Raw genomic sequence first — 16,831 nt, forward strand, 5'->3', positions numbered from 1 at the left:
GGAGCAGTTGGTCAGGCACCTTAGTCACCAGCTAAACACACTGCAAAGGAGACACACATTCATAGCCTTCCTTCTTGGGTGCCTGGGGGATTATGCTCTCGGGCTAGCTCTCTGAGGATTGCGGTCCAGGGAGTATAAACACGCTGGACATTCCTCCAGGAAGAGATTACTGGTGCCTGGGAGCAGGGGGAATCTATTACTTCTAGAAACCTAGGCAGCAGAGCTCTGAATTGGGACAATCAAAATAGCAATTCCCTGTCCCTCAGCTGCCTCTCAGAAACTAATTAATGCTGTGGCTGTGGCTTGCTAATTATTTTCAAAATCACTACCAGTCCCCAGAGGCCCCGCTGGAGACCCATTGCCTCCTGGAAGTCATCCCTGCCTGGAGTAGTGCCCTCCCACGCCCTCGTGGGAAGGGTTATTTCATTCAGTCAGCTCGCACTGTTGAAACTCTAGGTACTCCCAGATTAGTTCAAGGTGTTGGTCACAACCCCAGGAGTGTCAGTTTCACGAGCGTAGGAGCCATAACTTGTAGACCGCGCCAGCCACGGGGCTCTCCATCAGGGGCTGAGAGCCCCAAGGGAAGGGGCATGGGTAGAATTTAAGTAGGCTGTGAATTTGCATGGGAAAAATCTACATATCTATTCCCTGTCACTTTTAGCTGAAAATTAGTATACTCATCGACAATGAGTGCCGGCAGTCAGCCACAGCACTATCGGCTGTACGGGTGACTTTGTCCCCACAGAAATCACAGCTATTTCCATATTACGTTTCAGTTATTTGAAATATCACTTAAATTCATCATAATTCAAAATGATGGAACTTAGTACACTTACAACAAAATACTTTTATTTAATGTATGTATTGTGAAGCACATACATTAATTTATTATAAACTTAATATGTTAATAGCTATATTTCAGTCTTAATAATTTCTTTTGTAATCCTATTTTATTTTATACATTCATTTAAAACATAATCTGAGAAGGGGTTTGGGATTTTACCATACTTCTAGAGGTGTTTGTGACAAAAATAAAGCTAAGAATCTTCAAGTCATATACAAGTACTTAAACTTTTGCTTACTGATTTTTCTAAATATATATATAATATATAACATATTATAATTAATATAAATATATATTAAATATAATGATTTAATTTCTATATGCTTGTATTTGTTTGTCTTTAATCCTAGCAATCAGGACAAAGCAGGGAGTTAACACTCAGCTTGTTCATAAATTGCTCTCCTTTTTCTGTTTTGAATGTTTCAGGTTCTTATTTTCTATCACTGTCCCTTCTACAAGCAATACCCCTTCCTGTGGCCCGGAAAGAAGATCCCAGCGCCCTGGGCAAACACCACAAGTGTACGCAAACTAATCCTCTTCTTGGAGACCACTCTGAGTGAGCGGGCCCCACGGGGCTCCTTCCATGTCTCTCAAGCGATTCTCACCCCCCGAGTGAAGACCATCGCCCGAGGCCTGGTTGGTGGCCTCAAGAACACTCTGGTTCATAGGTAAGAGTTTGCTTCCTTTAACTTGAACACTGACAGTACAGAGCCTCCTTGGGATTCTCTGTCTCCCTCTCTCTCTGCCCTTCCCCTGCTCGTGCTCTCTGTCTTTCTCTCTCTCAAAATAAATAAACACTAAAAAAAAAATTTTTTGCTTCCACCCCAGAAGTAAGGTTTAAAAAAAAAACAACAAACTTGATTCTCTTTTGAATCAACAGTAAAATTGTATAGTTTGAACATTTAGAATAATGACGAATCAGAAAACCTTATATTTGAAAAATCTGTGCATTTGAGGTGGTTTGCATTAACTGTGGCCAAAGGATCTCTGAATACTTTGTTGGAATATACAGTATACCATAACTACTCTCCGAACTTTGATGCTAAGGCAAAGCACTTTAAGCCAATGGCACTCTGTTCATTTCTGGCACGTGGTCACACTGTGAACTTGCCCTGCCCTTGCAGCCGGCCCAAGTACTCACTCATTTAAGAAGCATTAAGTGGGGCGCCCGGGTGGCTCAGTCGGTTAAGCTTCCGACTTCAGCTCAGGTCGTGATCTCGCGGTCCATGAGTTCGAGCCTCGCGTCGAGCTCTGTGCTGACACCTCAGAGCCTGGAGCCTGTTTCAGATTCTGTGTCTGCCTCTCTCTGACCCTCCCCCGTTCATGCTCTGTCTCTCTCTGTCTCAAAAATAAATAAACGTTAAAAAAAAATTAAAAAAAAAAAAGAAGCATTAAGTGAGGCAGCTGTGCTAGGTGCTAGGTATGCAGAGATAGCCTGCCACGGTTTGTCCCTTCCATTGTGACCATGAATCCTAAGAAGCAACTGAGGATGCTGCCTGCACTGTCACAGCTTGAAATACTTCCTCAGAGCACAATTTATTCTCACTGTACAATTAGGTAGGAGAAGCTCCAGATACTTATATACACACACACACGCACACGCGCATGTGTGTGTGTGCCTATGCATATGGATATGGATAAAGGGAATGTTATAAATACATTTGGATAACAGGGCAACCGTGTTATCCAAGCTGAGGAAGTGTTGGGGTGATAAAGGATATTTACAAGACTCACTTTGGTTCCTGAGTTCCAGGTGGTAAGCACCAGCATTTACATAGAGAAAGGTTCTTCCAAAAATGTGTCCCTGCCTGCTTGGTTCTGAGTTTGGATAGCATCATTCCAGATAACAGGAGTTTACCTGGCAGGAGTTCACATAGCAGGGAGCACCTGCACTTTTGTTTGCCGGTGAAAATTCCCATGTTGCCTTATGTTGGCCATGAACAAAACCAGAAACCTTTACTTTGTGACTCTATTTAGTTTTGACTAAATTACTTGTGCTGAACTTGGAAAAGAGAATGTCATAAACCAATGATATATCTCTGAAAGACCCAGAATTACAAACTTTCTTTTTTTATAATATATGTTCATGTATCCACACTATTTTCCGCATGCATTTGGTAAATTTATGGATTAACATTATTTATGTATTTATTCATTCATTCATCATTCATTAGTCCAACAAAGATTGAGTACTTGGGAGGAGCTAGGTCTTTAGGTAACTTTATCTTTTTAAAGATAAAAAACAAATTTATCTTTAGGTAAACAAAAGATAAATAAATAAAATACACAAGGTAAACAAAAAATAAAATAAAGATACAAGGTTAACAATATAGTCTCTGTCCTCATGGAACTTAAGTCTATCAGGAAAAATAAACATGTACATTTCTATAAACATTGTGAAAATAACTATAATAAAGCCTGTACAAGAAGCTGTACTAACAAGGGAGAGGAAGTATTTAAAAATAAGGATACGTTATATCTGCATACTGTAACTCAGAATATGAATTACCTTCTTGCAGATGTTTTCATTTCATTCTTAAATTAAGCCAGCCTCCAGGTGGGCGTTTTGTCTAGAGCACATTATTGTCCCCATTTCAGATGGGACTCAGTAAAGTGACTCGGACCCACATAGCTGGTAAGGGTCAATACTCTGAGACTCTGAGTCAATACTCAGAGTTAGGGTAAAAGCCCTAACTCTGGACTTTGGGTTATTCTAATGTTGCCCTTTTCCATATGTACCACTGACTTGAATATAGCATATTTCATTGCTCTGCTCCTTTCTGCTCCACTGGCCTGTAATTGTCTTACTAGTACCTGAATCTGGTCATATCTTCTTGATTACAGCTGTGAACCCACAAAGTCACAATTCATACTTGTTCATACTTGTCAATTCCTAGGACTTTAATCTGGCTGCAAGTGAAGCACAAAAGTCTTGACCTTAGTGGTAATGGTGGCGGCAAATGCCCAAAGCCAAGAGATCCTAGCATGCCAAGCCCTTGCCCACTGATAGTAAGCAGGTGTCTCGAGACTGGAAAGACACTTGGGCCTCTCCACCGTGCTGGTCTCAAGAATAGTACAAGCATTGCCAGGCCTCCACATCCACAGACAGGAGAAACAAACCCAGTCAAGAGTTTGTTCCCAAACCCCCAGCATGACATGCAGCTGTTATTTTCTCTGGGCAGTTGAAGAAGCATAGCCAAGAAGCAACTCCAACATGCCAAAAGTCTGTCCTAACTAAGGTACAAGGGTGCTGTCAGACTGGTCCTGGGCACTGGTTACCAGCCAGGTAACCAGTGGTAAAGACCAGCCAGGTAAAGATCAGGTATATTTTCCCACAAATGTAGAGGTGCCTTTTTTTTCTTTTTCAGTGGGAAGTTAACCTAACTCTTGGGTGAAATTTTGGACCTGAGATCTTATTTGCTATGGTTCATCACCCTGAAAGGAAGCCATGAAAAATACAGCCATTCTGACTGAATTTCTCTGGTAGTTGCCCCTAGATTCTTAGAAACCTTGGACTCACACTGAAATCAACTAGAAAAAAGGTTATGCCGAAGCCCAAGGACAGAGCAGCCATGAGGCCATAGAAAGGGACACAGACTGAAATCAGAGACCTGAGACTGAAACCTGACTTGGTCCCTGTTATGAGCTGAATTATGTTCCCTGGAAATTCATATGTTAGAGCCCCAGGTCCCAGTCTCTCAGAATGTGACCGTATTTGGAGGGTCTTTAAAGAAGTGATTAAGTTAAAATGAGGTCATTAGAGTGGGCCCTAATCCAGTCGGACTGGTCTCCTTATAAGAAGAGGGAATTTGGACAGAGAGACTCCGGGGATGGGTGTGCTCAGAGCAAAGCTGATGTGAGGACACAGCAAGAAGGTGGCCATCTGCAAGCCACGGAGGCAAGACTCAAACCAAACCTGTCAACATCTCAGTCTCAGACTCCAGCCTCCAGAACTGGGAGAACATACATTTTTGTTGTGTAAGCCACCCAGTCAGGCGTTTTCTATGGCAGCCCTAGCAAACTAAGGCTGTCTCTTAACAGGTGGCCTTGGACAAGTTTCCTGAGGTCTCTGATCTGTCCCTTTCTCGCCAAAGAGGATTAATAATACTGCACAAAACTGTAGAATCTTACGTGACAATGCCTACCACAGTGCCTGGCACAAAGTAGGCATGCCAACTCTACCTGTGGAGAAAGCCAGAAACGGAGAGGGCCAGCCTTGTTCCCAGTGGGCTTCAAAGGCAAAGGGAAGTTTCTAAGCAACTGCTCTGCTCGTGGGGCCTGGTGCTTCACAGGCCTATCAGCAGTATCTGGCTCACCCTTCTGCACTGATCCCCCCTTGGTAAATAAAGGCCAGGACTTCAGAAAACAAAGCAGTTTTTCCTCACAATGAGTTCTACATTTTCCTGTCGTTGTACGTAATCCTGGTTATTTGATCCTTGCCTTGAGGAAAGGTTGATACGAGCAACCTGAGGCTGACACAGAGCTCTTTGTCACCGGAGACCGCACATTTCCCACATTTCTCTGCTCAGGCTCCAGGGATCCCCTGTGGTTTGGCTCCGGCTGGAGTCACCTGGAGTTGCCACCAAGCCTTTAATTCTCATTTTCCCATGATGACCAGAAGATGGCGCCAGCATTACATACCTAAACACTGACTGGCAGATTATCATTATTTTTTAAAGTAAGCTCTACACCCCACGTGGGCTTGAACTCATGACCCCGAGATCAAGGGTTTCATGCTCTACCAACTGAGCCAGCCAGCTGCCCCTGACTAGTACATTTTAAAAAGAAGTCTTGAATGGATTAGGCTCAGGACTGCAGTGGCCTTCCTGTGGGCCACTGTATGTATTCCAAGCCTCTATCACCAAGGGAAGACTATTTGTGGCACTTTGTTCTCGGCCTTCAAATATCTCTACCCTACACTCTACCATCTATGATTCCTTCTCTCGTGCCAAACACTTACATGGTGCTTACTATATCCCACACGTAGTTCCAAGCACTTCACATGTATTACCTTATTTAATTCTTCAAAAATCTGTATGAAGTTAGTAGTATTATTATCCCCCCATTTTACAGGGGGATAGACTGAGGCGCAAAGAAATTAAGTGAGTTGAGGTCAAGTTGAGGTTATTAAGTCTTCAGGAGACCCAGTTAAAAATGTAATTACTCATGTGATCATGGTTTCTTAAATCCCAATTAGACTACTAATATAAAAATTCAAATTGACTTATGAGATGCGTTTTAGCCCCTGGCCAGTTATCAAGTCCACTGAGTGAGGGAAGCAACGCAGGACTGACCATCGTTGTCACGGTAAGAGGAAAAGAGAAAGGAAGGCAAAATGGTACCGAGGCCTCAATAAGGTTGTCGAGAAGACGGAGAGGTCAGGAAGGGCAGCTCTGAAAGAGAAAAGGAAAGGAGAAGATGACAACCAAGGACAGCGTCACCACAAGAGAAAGAAGTCCACTAAGATGAACTTATTTTCACTTTTTGCCTAGAGCAAATTCTTCCTAAAAAATCTCCAGTCCCTTAACCAAAACGTAAGCCACAGGTTTTGTCTTCCTCACGGCCTTCTCAGCTTATCAGGTATTCAGTGAGCTATTTTTCCCATGATGCAAAGCTATGAAGTTTCTGTACCGCCCATGATATTTCCATTTCCTGCTAATACAGAAGGCATCACATTAAATTGTTGTCATTTGTTTATGTCACTAAATTGTGAGCTGCTTTGGACAAAACATTCTGGCTATCACATAGAAAACCCTCAAATTGTACAGTGTAACTCACAGGCTGTGTTTGTGAGACCACTGAGTAAGCACTGGTCCATTAAGAAGCCACACATACTACTGGAGTAACTGTATATCCAGATGGGAAAGTGAACCCTGACCATCTCCTTCATACCATGCATGAAAATTAGCTGGAGGTAGTTCTTAGATCTAACAGGAATGCTAAAACCATAAAGCTTATAGAAGAAAATAGGAAAATATTTTTGTGACTTGGGACTAGGCAAAAGTTTCCTAGATAGGTCACATAAATTATAAGAGAAAAATTGATGAGTTAGACTCCATTAAAATCAAGGAATTCAACTCACCAAAATATACCACTGAGAAAATTAATAGGCAACATATGGGCAAGGATAAAATATCAAAAAGCATATCTGAGAAAATACTAGCATCTAGAATATATAAATAACTTCTACAGCTCAACAATTAAAAGAAAAAAGAAAAAAAAGAATAGGTAGAAGAATTGAACAAGAACTTCAAAAAGCAGACATACAAATGGCCAATAAGCACATTACAAACTGCTCAGCCTTATTCTTCATCAAAAGAATGCAAACTGAAACACTGTTATATATCTTTACATACCCACTAGAATAGTTAAAATTAAAAAGACTAATCGTGCCAATGTTGGTGAGACTCTGAAGCAACCGGAAGTCTCATATTTTGTTGTTGGGAATATATAATGGAACGACCTCTTTGGGGAAAGATCTGGAAGTTTCTTATAAAACTAAATGTAGGGGCGCCTGGGTGGCGCAGTCGGTTAAGCGTCCGACTTCAGCTCAGGTCACGATCTCGCGGTCCGTGAGTTCGAGCCCCGCGTCGGGCTCTGGGCTGATGGCTTAGAGCCTGGAGCCTGTTTCCGATTCTGTGTCTCCCTCTCTCTCTGCCCCTCCCCCGTTCATGCTCTGTCTCTCTCTGTCCCAAAAATAAATAAACGTTGAAAAAAATAAAATAAAATAAATAAATAAATAAATAAATAAAACTAAATGTAAACCTCCCGTATAATAAAGCAATTTCAGGTGTTGGTACTTATCCAAAAGAAATGAAAATAAATGTTCACAAAAAGACTTAGATAAGAATATTCATAACAGTTTTATCCACAATATCTAAAAACAAGTAGCTTCCCATTTATTCATCAATAAGAAAATGGATAAACAACCTACTGTATTCATGCAGTGGAATACTGCAGTGATTAAAAAGGAGAACGGACTACTGGCGTATATAGCAACACAGATGAATCCAAAACCAGAATGCTTAGTCAAAGAACCTCACACAAAAAATACAGAGTGCGTGAACTTGCATGAAGTTCTAGAACAGGCAAATTTAATCAATGGTAGGACAAAAGTTATGACAACTCTTGCCTCTGGGAGGATGGGGACAGGGATTGATGAGGAAGGTACATGCAGGAACCTTCTGGCGTGCTGGCAATGTTCTTTGTGTACCTTGACACAGGGTATGTATTATGTGTTTACATTTGTCACAACTCAACTAGGTTACATGTAAGATTTGTGCATTTTATTGGATGCAAGTTTATGTCAAAAGAGAAACAAATTAAAACAAATATTGAATCCTCCTTAATGAGATGCATACTGAGGCGTTAGGGCATGTGTGTAGATGTGTGCAGTTGGAACTTGTCAAAAATGTAAGATGTTTTGATGGAAGGATAGAGTGGTGGGTCGATGGACGGTTATGTGGCAAGTGCTGTAAAATGTTAGTGCTGGAAGCTAGATGGTGGATGCACTTACTATAAATTTCTTTCAGTGTTGCAATCAATATGTTTGAAATTTTTCATGTTAAAAATAATTAAAGAGCCTACCAATAATTAGGTCTTGATCTTAGTCTTTCAAGGTCCCATTGACATGGCTGTCTCTTTGGTGCTTGCGGCAAATAATCTTGTCTTCCAGCGCAGAAACCTTGAAAGTACAATTCTCTGTTGGAGTTGACATCACTCCATCCCTCAAAGAAATATAAAGCTTAAGCAGATGAACTTCTGGGGGCTTGTGCTTTTATTGACATACTTGTGTTACATGAATGGAAACGTCTTATTTCTGTTTTTGGAAGAGTCCTTTTAAACTCTGCTCCCTGCTCTCTCTTCTGTGCAGGAATCTTCCTGCCATCCTGGACTGGGTGAAAACCCAGAAGCCCGGAGCCATGGGTGTCAACATCATCACATCGGACTTCGTGGACCTGGTGGACTTTGCCACTACTGTCATTGAATTGAACGACCTCCTACAGGAGGATAGAGCTTTGGCTAAATGCTGATTTGATTTTTTTTTTTTTTAATTTATTTAACTTAATGTTGACTTTGTTGATCCAGGCCAGAGTTCTGAAGGGTTTCCTGTTAGGATGGTCCCTGGGCAGTGATGGGGAAGTAGGAGGAGGAGGGTGTTTTCCCTTCTTCATAGGGCCATTTGGATTAAACTACAGAGATTTTAATTGCATTTTTCCCAAATGAGACTAAAACTTAAGTCCAAGGGAAGAAGCATATCTCATGTGATCAAGGTCAAGGTCTCCCCAGTGGCTCATGATGTTGGATGTCATGGAAATGGAGTCTCCAGGTTCCATTGAGTGTCCCCTAATTGGCCCAGTTTCCTGTTCTTCCAGGATGTTGTATTTGAGCCTGTGAGGAGATGAATCAGAAAGGCATCCTTAGTCAAAGTAATGGCTCATTGCAGTTGTGGATGGCCCTATGGGGTGGCCCTAACATCAACCCAAGGCTTTGAGGGGAAAAAGGGCCAAGCACCAGCTCTCTCTGGCATGTTGAATGTCACCACTTCTTCCCTGAGAGAGTAAGGCTTCTTTATCACCAGGCTGTACCAGCCATAATCTGTTCTTCCATAGCTTATGCTTGGGAACTGGTCACCTTCATTCTTTAGATAAACAGTACATACTGCCTTTGGTATCAGAAATGTGTTTCCCAGTTTTAAAACATTGATCCCTTTCTATTTCTATTGGCCCCTTCTTAAAAGTGAAAGGAACAGTGGTGGAAGATCCTTTCAGTGTGGGGCCCAACAGGAGATAGACATGCATGTTTGCTGCACGCCTGGTTTCTTTGGTTTAAATCTGTAGCTTTCCCCAAAATGGCTGCCAGGTAAACTCCTGCATCATTTTGGCAAAGTCCTTTTTGAAGAGTGGGATCTTCAAGCCAGATCTTGGAATCGCATTTCCTTGTTGTCTGCCTAGGACTCGGTCTGTGCTGTGAGACACAACTCTAATGGAAGGCGCCTTGTCTGTGACACCGGGGAGGCAGACACAGGAAGCATGGGAAAGTGCAATGGATTTAAGGAGGAAGCTCCAAGTGGGTTGGGAGCTGTTCTGTAACTCCTTGAAAACAAGACTACCTCGGGGACATTTAGGATGACTTGTGGGTCATCAAGTGAGAAATACCCAGTGTGGGAACTTTTCCAGTTTGTGTCTTGATTGTTCTCCTTTTTGCAGGTTGTTCTGAGCCTGCTAATCACCACTGCATGAGGGCTTTGAAACTCAAGGGGGGATTTTTTTTAATTGGTAAGAGGTACTTATCTATAAAGAGTCCTCTTGTGTTTTATTTATTTATTTATTTATTTATCCACTTATTTATTTATAGATTAAGTATCTTCAGTGCTTCTTACCTCAAGAGCACTCACAAAGGAGCTTCCCGAACTCTTTTCACCCAGGCCCGATGCCGCCCTGATCTTTCTCCCTTCAATAGGACCGTGCATTTCAGCACTGTGAGTGACCTCTGACTCAGCTACAGATATTCCCAGCTCCCCCAGTCATGCTGGGACAGTGTTCATGCGTGGGTGTGGTCCAGACTTGAGAAGCCACTGCCAGGCCACGCACTGGGTCAGAAGATACAATGGGTCATGAAGAACTCTCAGTTCTTGAGGAAGACTCTCCAGAAGAAGGTTGAAAAGGAAGGAGCTGGAAAGAAAACTGGGCATGGAGTGTGTACATACTGAGGTTCCTCAGGACTGTCTGAGGATCCCTAAGGAAATGTCAGCATCTGGATTCTTAAGGAGGAAAGATAAACGTGGAATCCAGGATGGATGTGTGTATGTGTGAAGACCATTAGGCCACCCCCCCGGGAGCTTCCCATTTCTATTCTTCCATGCTCACAGCTGGATCTTACATGTCTCCTGCAATGGCGGGTATCCGGGGTGAGCTACCAAAAGCACACCCCCAAATCTTGGTCTTCCAGCCTCTACTGTCTGTAAAATAATTTAATCCCTGACCTCCAGCTTCTGCAGTTTGAGGAGGGCCACAACACAAATGCCTCTGGGAAAATCTGGTCTAACTTTTCCTGTTCTTGCATTTGAGCCCCGTCTCCAAAGAGGTTCCTGGGATTGTATCATCAAATTTTGGGGGGCCTTCTCTGGAAAGGGGTAAGAAAGGAAGTGCCCTCACTTTCTCAACTTTTCTTCAATTCTAATATTAAACCCCAGTGACAAGCTCTGAAATTCCTGGCCACCCCTCAGGGTTTTATTTGTGGTCTCATTGTTTCATTTGGTCTTCTTTTTAACTCTTGGTCAATTGCTAGGGACTAGGTCATTTCCCCTCTTTTAACCCTTTGTTACTTGGCAAAGAGATCAGGAGGCAAGAGGAGAATTATTCTGCTCTGTTTTATTTGAGCCTCAGCTTTGTCCAGGTGCTTGGTGCTACAAGGCCAGGTGTGTTGGCAGGGTGTCTACAGAGGATGCCAGTGACACCCAAGGGCTGCTGACTGTTCAGTGAAATGTTTACTTGATTTTTGTTCCTTTCGTCTTAAGATACATAACTGCACTTCACTTGGGTTGTAACACTGAAGTGCACCTCAGTGTTTGCATAGTAAGAGGAAAGACATCAAGCGTGACACAGAAGCACAGAAAATGGTCCCAAGGTCGTGTGCATGGAGTCCTACTCTATGTGGCAAATGCAGGTGTTCACTCCTTCATACTGTTTTGGGTTGCCAGCCTGGCTTGCATTTTGAAATTCTACACAAGAGTTCTGGGAGATAGGAGGATTATTGGCAATTCGCCCTTGATAAACACCTTGACTTGGCAGAATCTCTGCTCCAGGAAAAAGTTGTTCGATATAATGCAAAGGATATATGCATTCTGCTCTTGGACATGAGGCCAAGCAGAAGACTCAGTGACGGGACAGAGGGAGAGGAGACTTTAGTTCTATGACTCATTCTACAACTGCCAACAATAAAAATGGTTGACCCAACCGCATCATTCACTCTCACGAGATCAAATGAGCCTACCATACTTACTCAGAATTAACTTCAAGATCAACGAAAAAGCTACTTGATTTAGCCAAAGAGGGCTTTAGTTTCATAGGATTTGGGGCCATAGTTATTCTGAAATGTAGGCCATAGTGATCCTGAAATGGTAACTCCAAATGGTTTTTCATGAACTCCCTAGACCACTTGCCACATTTCCATGGCTTTGTGGCAAAGGGGACAATCACAGGTTTCAGTTAGATTGGAGCAATGTTTAAAGGCTTGAACTTGGAGCCTATTAGAGATACCACTGTGGTTTCATGGGCAGAAAAGATATCCTTAGGGTTGGAGAGAGAAGTCAAGATGGAATTGATGGAAGGGAATGATAAATTATTGAGGATTAATTTTTAAATTATTGACAGACCTAAGGGTGTCATGCCCCCCCCCAAAAAATGATATATATGCTGTATTAGACTCTCTAGTAATTTATTTTCCTTAACACTGAGACCATACCCCTGAATTCTTGAAAATAGTTGAGCCACAGTCCAAACCCAGGATTTTTATATAGACTCAAAAGCACAAGATCTGAGCCCAGGTCATGACCAAGGTTAAGAATCCTGGCTCTCCTTTCATGACCTCATATTCACATCACAAAGGTTATGTTTCTGTTCAAGAAGACAATGAAGTGGAGCCTTCTAGAATTAAATGCATTTTTGTGGTGTGTCAGGATTTTCTGTTTCTGTTTTTCTGAATCCTGCCATAAGAAAGTGCTCCCCAAAGAGACATTATTACAACCTGGCGAGAAAGCTTAGTGCTAAGCTAAAGGTGGAGAAACAGAAGAAATTACGACGGAAATGAAACGATTTCTTTTCGTGGATGCAGTAGGGCTACACAAATTCAGGCCATCTTACAGAATGAATTCATGGCCCAGTTGAAGTTTTTGGAATGTTCTTTATTGGCTGACTGCAGATTTTTATTGTTAGGTTCTGGGAAATGGAACGGCCTAATGAGTGGGGCACAGCCATGAGACTTCTCTCTCGTGGCTGAGCAAGTAAGCAACCCTGTGCTAAATCCACCTCGGTTCCTTAATCTGGAATAAAGATGTTTTCGGGTACCTTAGTGATGTTCTGCAAACCTTGGTCAACTAGCTCCCCAAAATGTCAGGTCCCTTATGATTAAATTAAATGCCTTATACTCAGGGGGCGAGGTGTGCAGTTATGGTAATTCTTCCTGGTGTGGCATGTGTAAAGAAATGCTTTTTGGGTTCATTTCTCAAAAGTGTGGTCTAGGACGACAGCTGGTGCAACACTGGCGCTGTAGTGATCCGTATAGTGAGATGAATAGAGCTGAATGAAATCTGCTGACACACTTGAGTTCCCAAGAGGGGGCTTTCCCAGATGCATGCTAAGCAGTCATGTTATGCCAAAAGGAAGTGCACAGAAATTGATCACGTCAAATGTCCATACGAACAGGAAGTTTGTTCTGTGTGGCATAGAGCATGGTTGTCCCTCTCAATTCCACTAACTTCGCAGTAGTCCTCGGCCCTCGGCCTCAGACTGCTTCCTAGTGTTTGCCATCATGGCTTTGTCACTCAGAAATGTTGCCTTGGGAGACACAGGAGTGAATTGATTAGGTGATAAGTGATTTAGCTGGAAACTTCACCCTAACTCCAAATGGTAATGAACAGCTCTTTACTCTCCCAAGAGACTTACTATCTTCTTACCTTCTGGCTTCCCCAGCTTCCTAGGAGAAATAGTGACACGAAAGGTACTATATTGCTGAACTGGCCCTTAACCTGGAAGAATACAGTACAAAATGCTATTGGTGGTGTTGAAATAGCACAGTCTTAAATGCTCAGAAAATATTCTAAGATAACTCTTTCTATCCTGCAGTGGATACAGTGTTCTAGTCTTTTCTCCAACGACACTTATTCTTAGTACTTTTCCAACTCCTTTCTAAGCCACATAGTTTGGATAAAATATTTTTCTTCTCTTTGCTGGGAATCCAATCCCACAATCTTGAGATAACCTCAATAGTCTAGAGGCATTTTCCTTCTCATTCCTTCTGATCTGCACAGAATACCACTCTCTCCTCTCCTCTTGGCCATCCTTGATCATCTGCTGATTACTGTTAATAGCAGAATACCGGTGAAATTCATCCAAATAGACACACACATTCAATGAGGCCCAAGCCCACTCCTATCACAGTGGTTTTTATTGCTCCTTACTGGTCCCAAATGCGTAATTCTGACCCCGACACACATGTGTGCGCGCATGCACGCGTGCATGCGCGCGCACACGCGCGCACACACACACACACACACACACACACACAATCTGGTTGGGGCCCAGAACTCGGGGCCAATACTTCAAATCGCCGGGGCATGCTCACAAGCTTGGAGCCCAATGAGAAGCACAGCACTTTGAAGTCAGATAGGCCTTCCGTTGCTTTGTATATTTGCAGTTTAACATATGTTATTGCTTTATAGCACTAGTAACACTTCAGTCATGAATCTATAGTATCAACATGATAAATCTTAGAACATATTCTAGGCACGGCGGTACCTTGCTGCTATTATACTTACAAGTTTGCACCCTTATGTTAATAAGAGTCACATACAGACTGTGTAGGCAGTGTTTGTATTGTGTATATGCCAACTGTCATACTTAACCTCGCCGATCAGCAATTAGAAAATACAGAGGTTGTCATAGTGAAAATAAGTCTTGGTCAATTCAGATATGATATGTGAATCTGATAAATACTCTGTTAGATATTCTGTTTGTCCTCTATGCTTGTTTTATATTACAGTGCATGCTGTTTGCTAAGTTAAGTAACAAAAAATAATAAAATCAGAATAGTAAATTGTACCAATTTTAAGGTTAGAGTTAAGTTTGGTACTTAACTTATATGCTGCTTGGTACTCTGAAATGTATTTTGTGGCTTAATTATCTTATTCACACATGTTTCACTTGGCTTCTTCCCTCCGAGGAAATAATTGTTCAAATATATCTCGCCTTCTTTCTTGTAACCTGGATTATTCTGCTTAATTCAACCTAAAACATTGTAAAGCCAGATTACCTCATTTTAACTGTGAAAAAACAATTTAATAGGTATGATGACATTATGTCTTTTCTTGTATTTTATTTGAACGACCTAAATAGGCTTAAACCTAATAATAAATATAAAGCTTTAGCAGGCATGTTTCCTTGTTTCTCTGTACATTTTATTGTTGGCCCACTTCTGATTTTTTTTTTTAAAGGTTATAGACCCAGTGTCAATCAAATATCTTAGTATACGACTTTGGATGAAGACATATTGGAATCAGCTGACCACACCTGCAGTCCCCAAGATGAGCCTAGCATGAAATGTGCACCCAATCTTGTCACCCATCCTTTTCTAAGCTTTACCCTCAGCACTTCAACTATTTCTGCTAGGCTTGGGCCAGGTCCTGCATCCATATTCTCACCTGACCACCATGGTGAGCCCATGTTACTCTGAGTGATTGCCAAGCACCGAGATAAAACAATGCAGAGATTAGAGTGGGCATCCAATTTGTTGGCAAGGAAAATTCCAATATTTTCTTCATTCCTAATTCTTTTTAGTAGAATGCCTGATCCCACTTAATTTCAGTGACTTTCTCTTTCTGCCCTATGCCCTGCAAAAATAATGGGCTCTGGTGAAACACCTGTGTATGAATTTAGCAGAGATGAAGTTAATTCTGAGTAATCATTCATTTCACATAGTTGAATGTTACAGCAGCAAATTAGGGACGATTCTATTTCTGTTCAAGTTAACATAGCAATCGAAGAACACATTATAGATTTTTCACCTGTACTTTTAGTCATGGTTAGTAAATCTACCATATGGTCTTTTTTTTTTAATTTTTTTTAATGTTTATTTATTTTTGAGACAGAGACAGAGCATGAATGGGGGAGGGTCAGAGAGAGAGGGAGACACAGAATCCAAAGCAGGCTCCAGGCTCTGAGCTGTCAGCACAGAGCCTGACATGGGGCTCGAACTCACGGACTGTGAGATCATGACCTGAGCTGAAGTCGGACGCTTAACCGACTGAGCCACCCAGGCACCCCTACCATATGGTCTTCTGATGGGCTTTCATAAGCACGCACCACTTTCAATCATCCCCATTGGCTTTTAGTAGAAAATGGCATGATGGAGATAGGTCTGAGTCCCAACATCCACATGGTGTATTTGCAAAGACTACTGCCTCAATTTCTGAACACACACTTGGGTTGAAACATTGCTTCTGTGAAAATGGAGCGCGTATATTATGTACAAATTAATTTTTCATAGTACAACTAGCTTATGAACATTCTATTGAGTACAGGAGCTGGGGCAACAGGCATTTCAGAGATGCATAGCCCTGTGTTTCTATCCCGGCTCTATCACATCCCGACTGTATAACTCTAAACAAAACTAACATCTCCAAATATACAGGATATAGGACTACTAATACCTGCTCTAATGGGTTTTTGAGAAGTCTACATAAGACACTATACAGAAAACATTTCAGCACAGAGCCTGGCACACAGTAAACTCTCAAGAGTAGTTAGTCTTAGTATTGGGGGTGGTGACTTTGCACCCACCCCCTCCAAAGAGTACCTGGCACAATCCCTTCAACGTGGTTGACTACTAACTCTTGTGTTTATTGCTAATGACTTAGCAGAAGCTAATTAATAAGAAGGAAAGCAGATAAATTCAGAGAGTGAAAGAGAAAGTTGCACAATCACTGGACTATCTGTGCACTGCTCTGAGAGTGAGTAGGGTTCCCACCACTGGTGGTGTGCCAGATGATGTGAGGGGGACGATGGCCATAGCTTTGAATAGAATTTACATCATCAATCATTTAGTCATCCTGATTGGTGGAGAGGAAAGTCTCAGATTAGTGACAAAAACTCTCTAACCTTGTTTTTCTAGCAAAAACAACAACCCCCAAAAGGCCAGTAATATCCAGCTAACATTTAATAGAATTTTGTGTGCATTTTCTTTCTTTTATGGTTACCTTCTCTCTATGGC

At 42.0% G+C, this 16,831-nt stretch overlaps 1 protein-coding gene across 5 annotated transcripts in view; it reads left to right on the top strand.

Annotated features, from left to right (window-relative positions):
• The window catches only part of PLCXD2 (phosphatidylinositol specific phospholipase C X domain containing 2), a 50,678-nt gene extending 35,682 nt beyond the window's left edge, over window positions 1-14,996 (top strand). For all 5 annotated transcript variants that reach the window (XM_045502009.1, XM_045502011.1, XM_045502010.1 and 2 more), the window contains 2 exons: window positions 1,271-1,512; window positions 8,718-14,996. In XM_045502009.1, the coding sequence (XP_045357965.1) occupies window positions 1,271-1,512; window positions 8,718-8,877 (402 nt within the window). In that variant the 3' untranslated portion in view covers window positions 8,878-14,996. The remainder of the gene's footprint in view (window positions 1-1,270; window positions 1,513-8,717) is intronic.
• The last annotated feature ends 1,835 nt before the right edge of the window (window positions 14,997-16,831 follow it).

Source organism: Leopardus geoffroyi, chromosome C2 (assembly GCF_018350155.1).
Source record: "Leopardus geoffroyi isolate Oge1 chromosome C2, O.geoffroyi_Oge1_pat1.0, whole genome shotgun sequence".
Lineage (NCBI taxonomy): Eukaryota > Metazoa > Chordata > Mammalia > Carnivora > Felidae > Leopardus > Leopardus geoffroyi.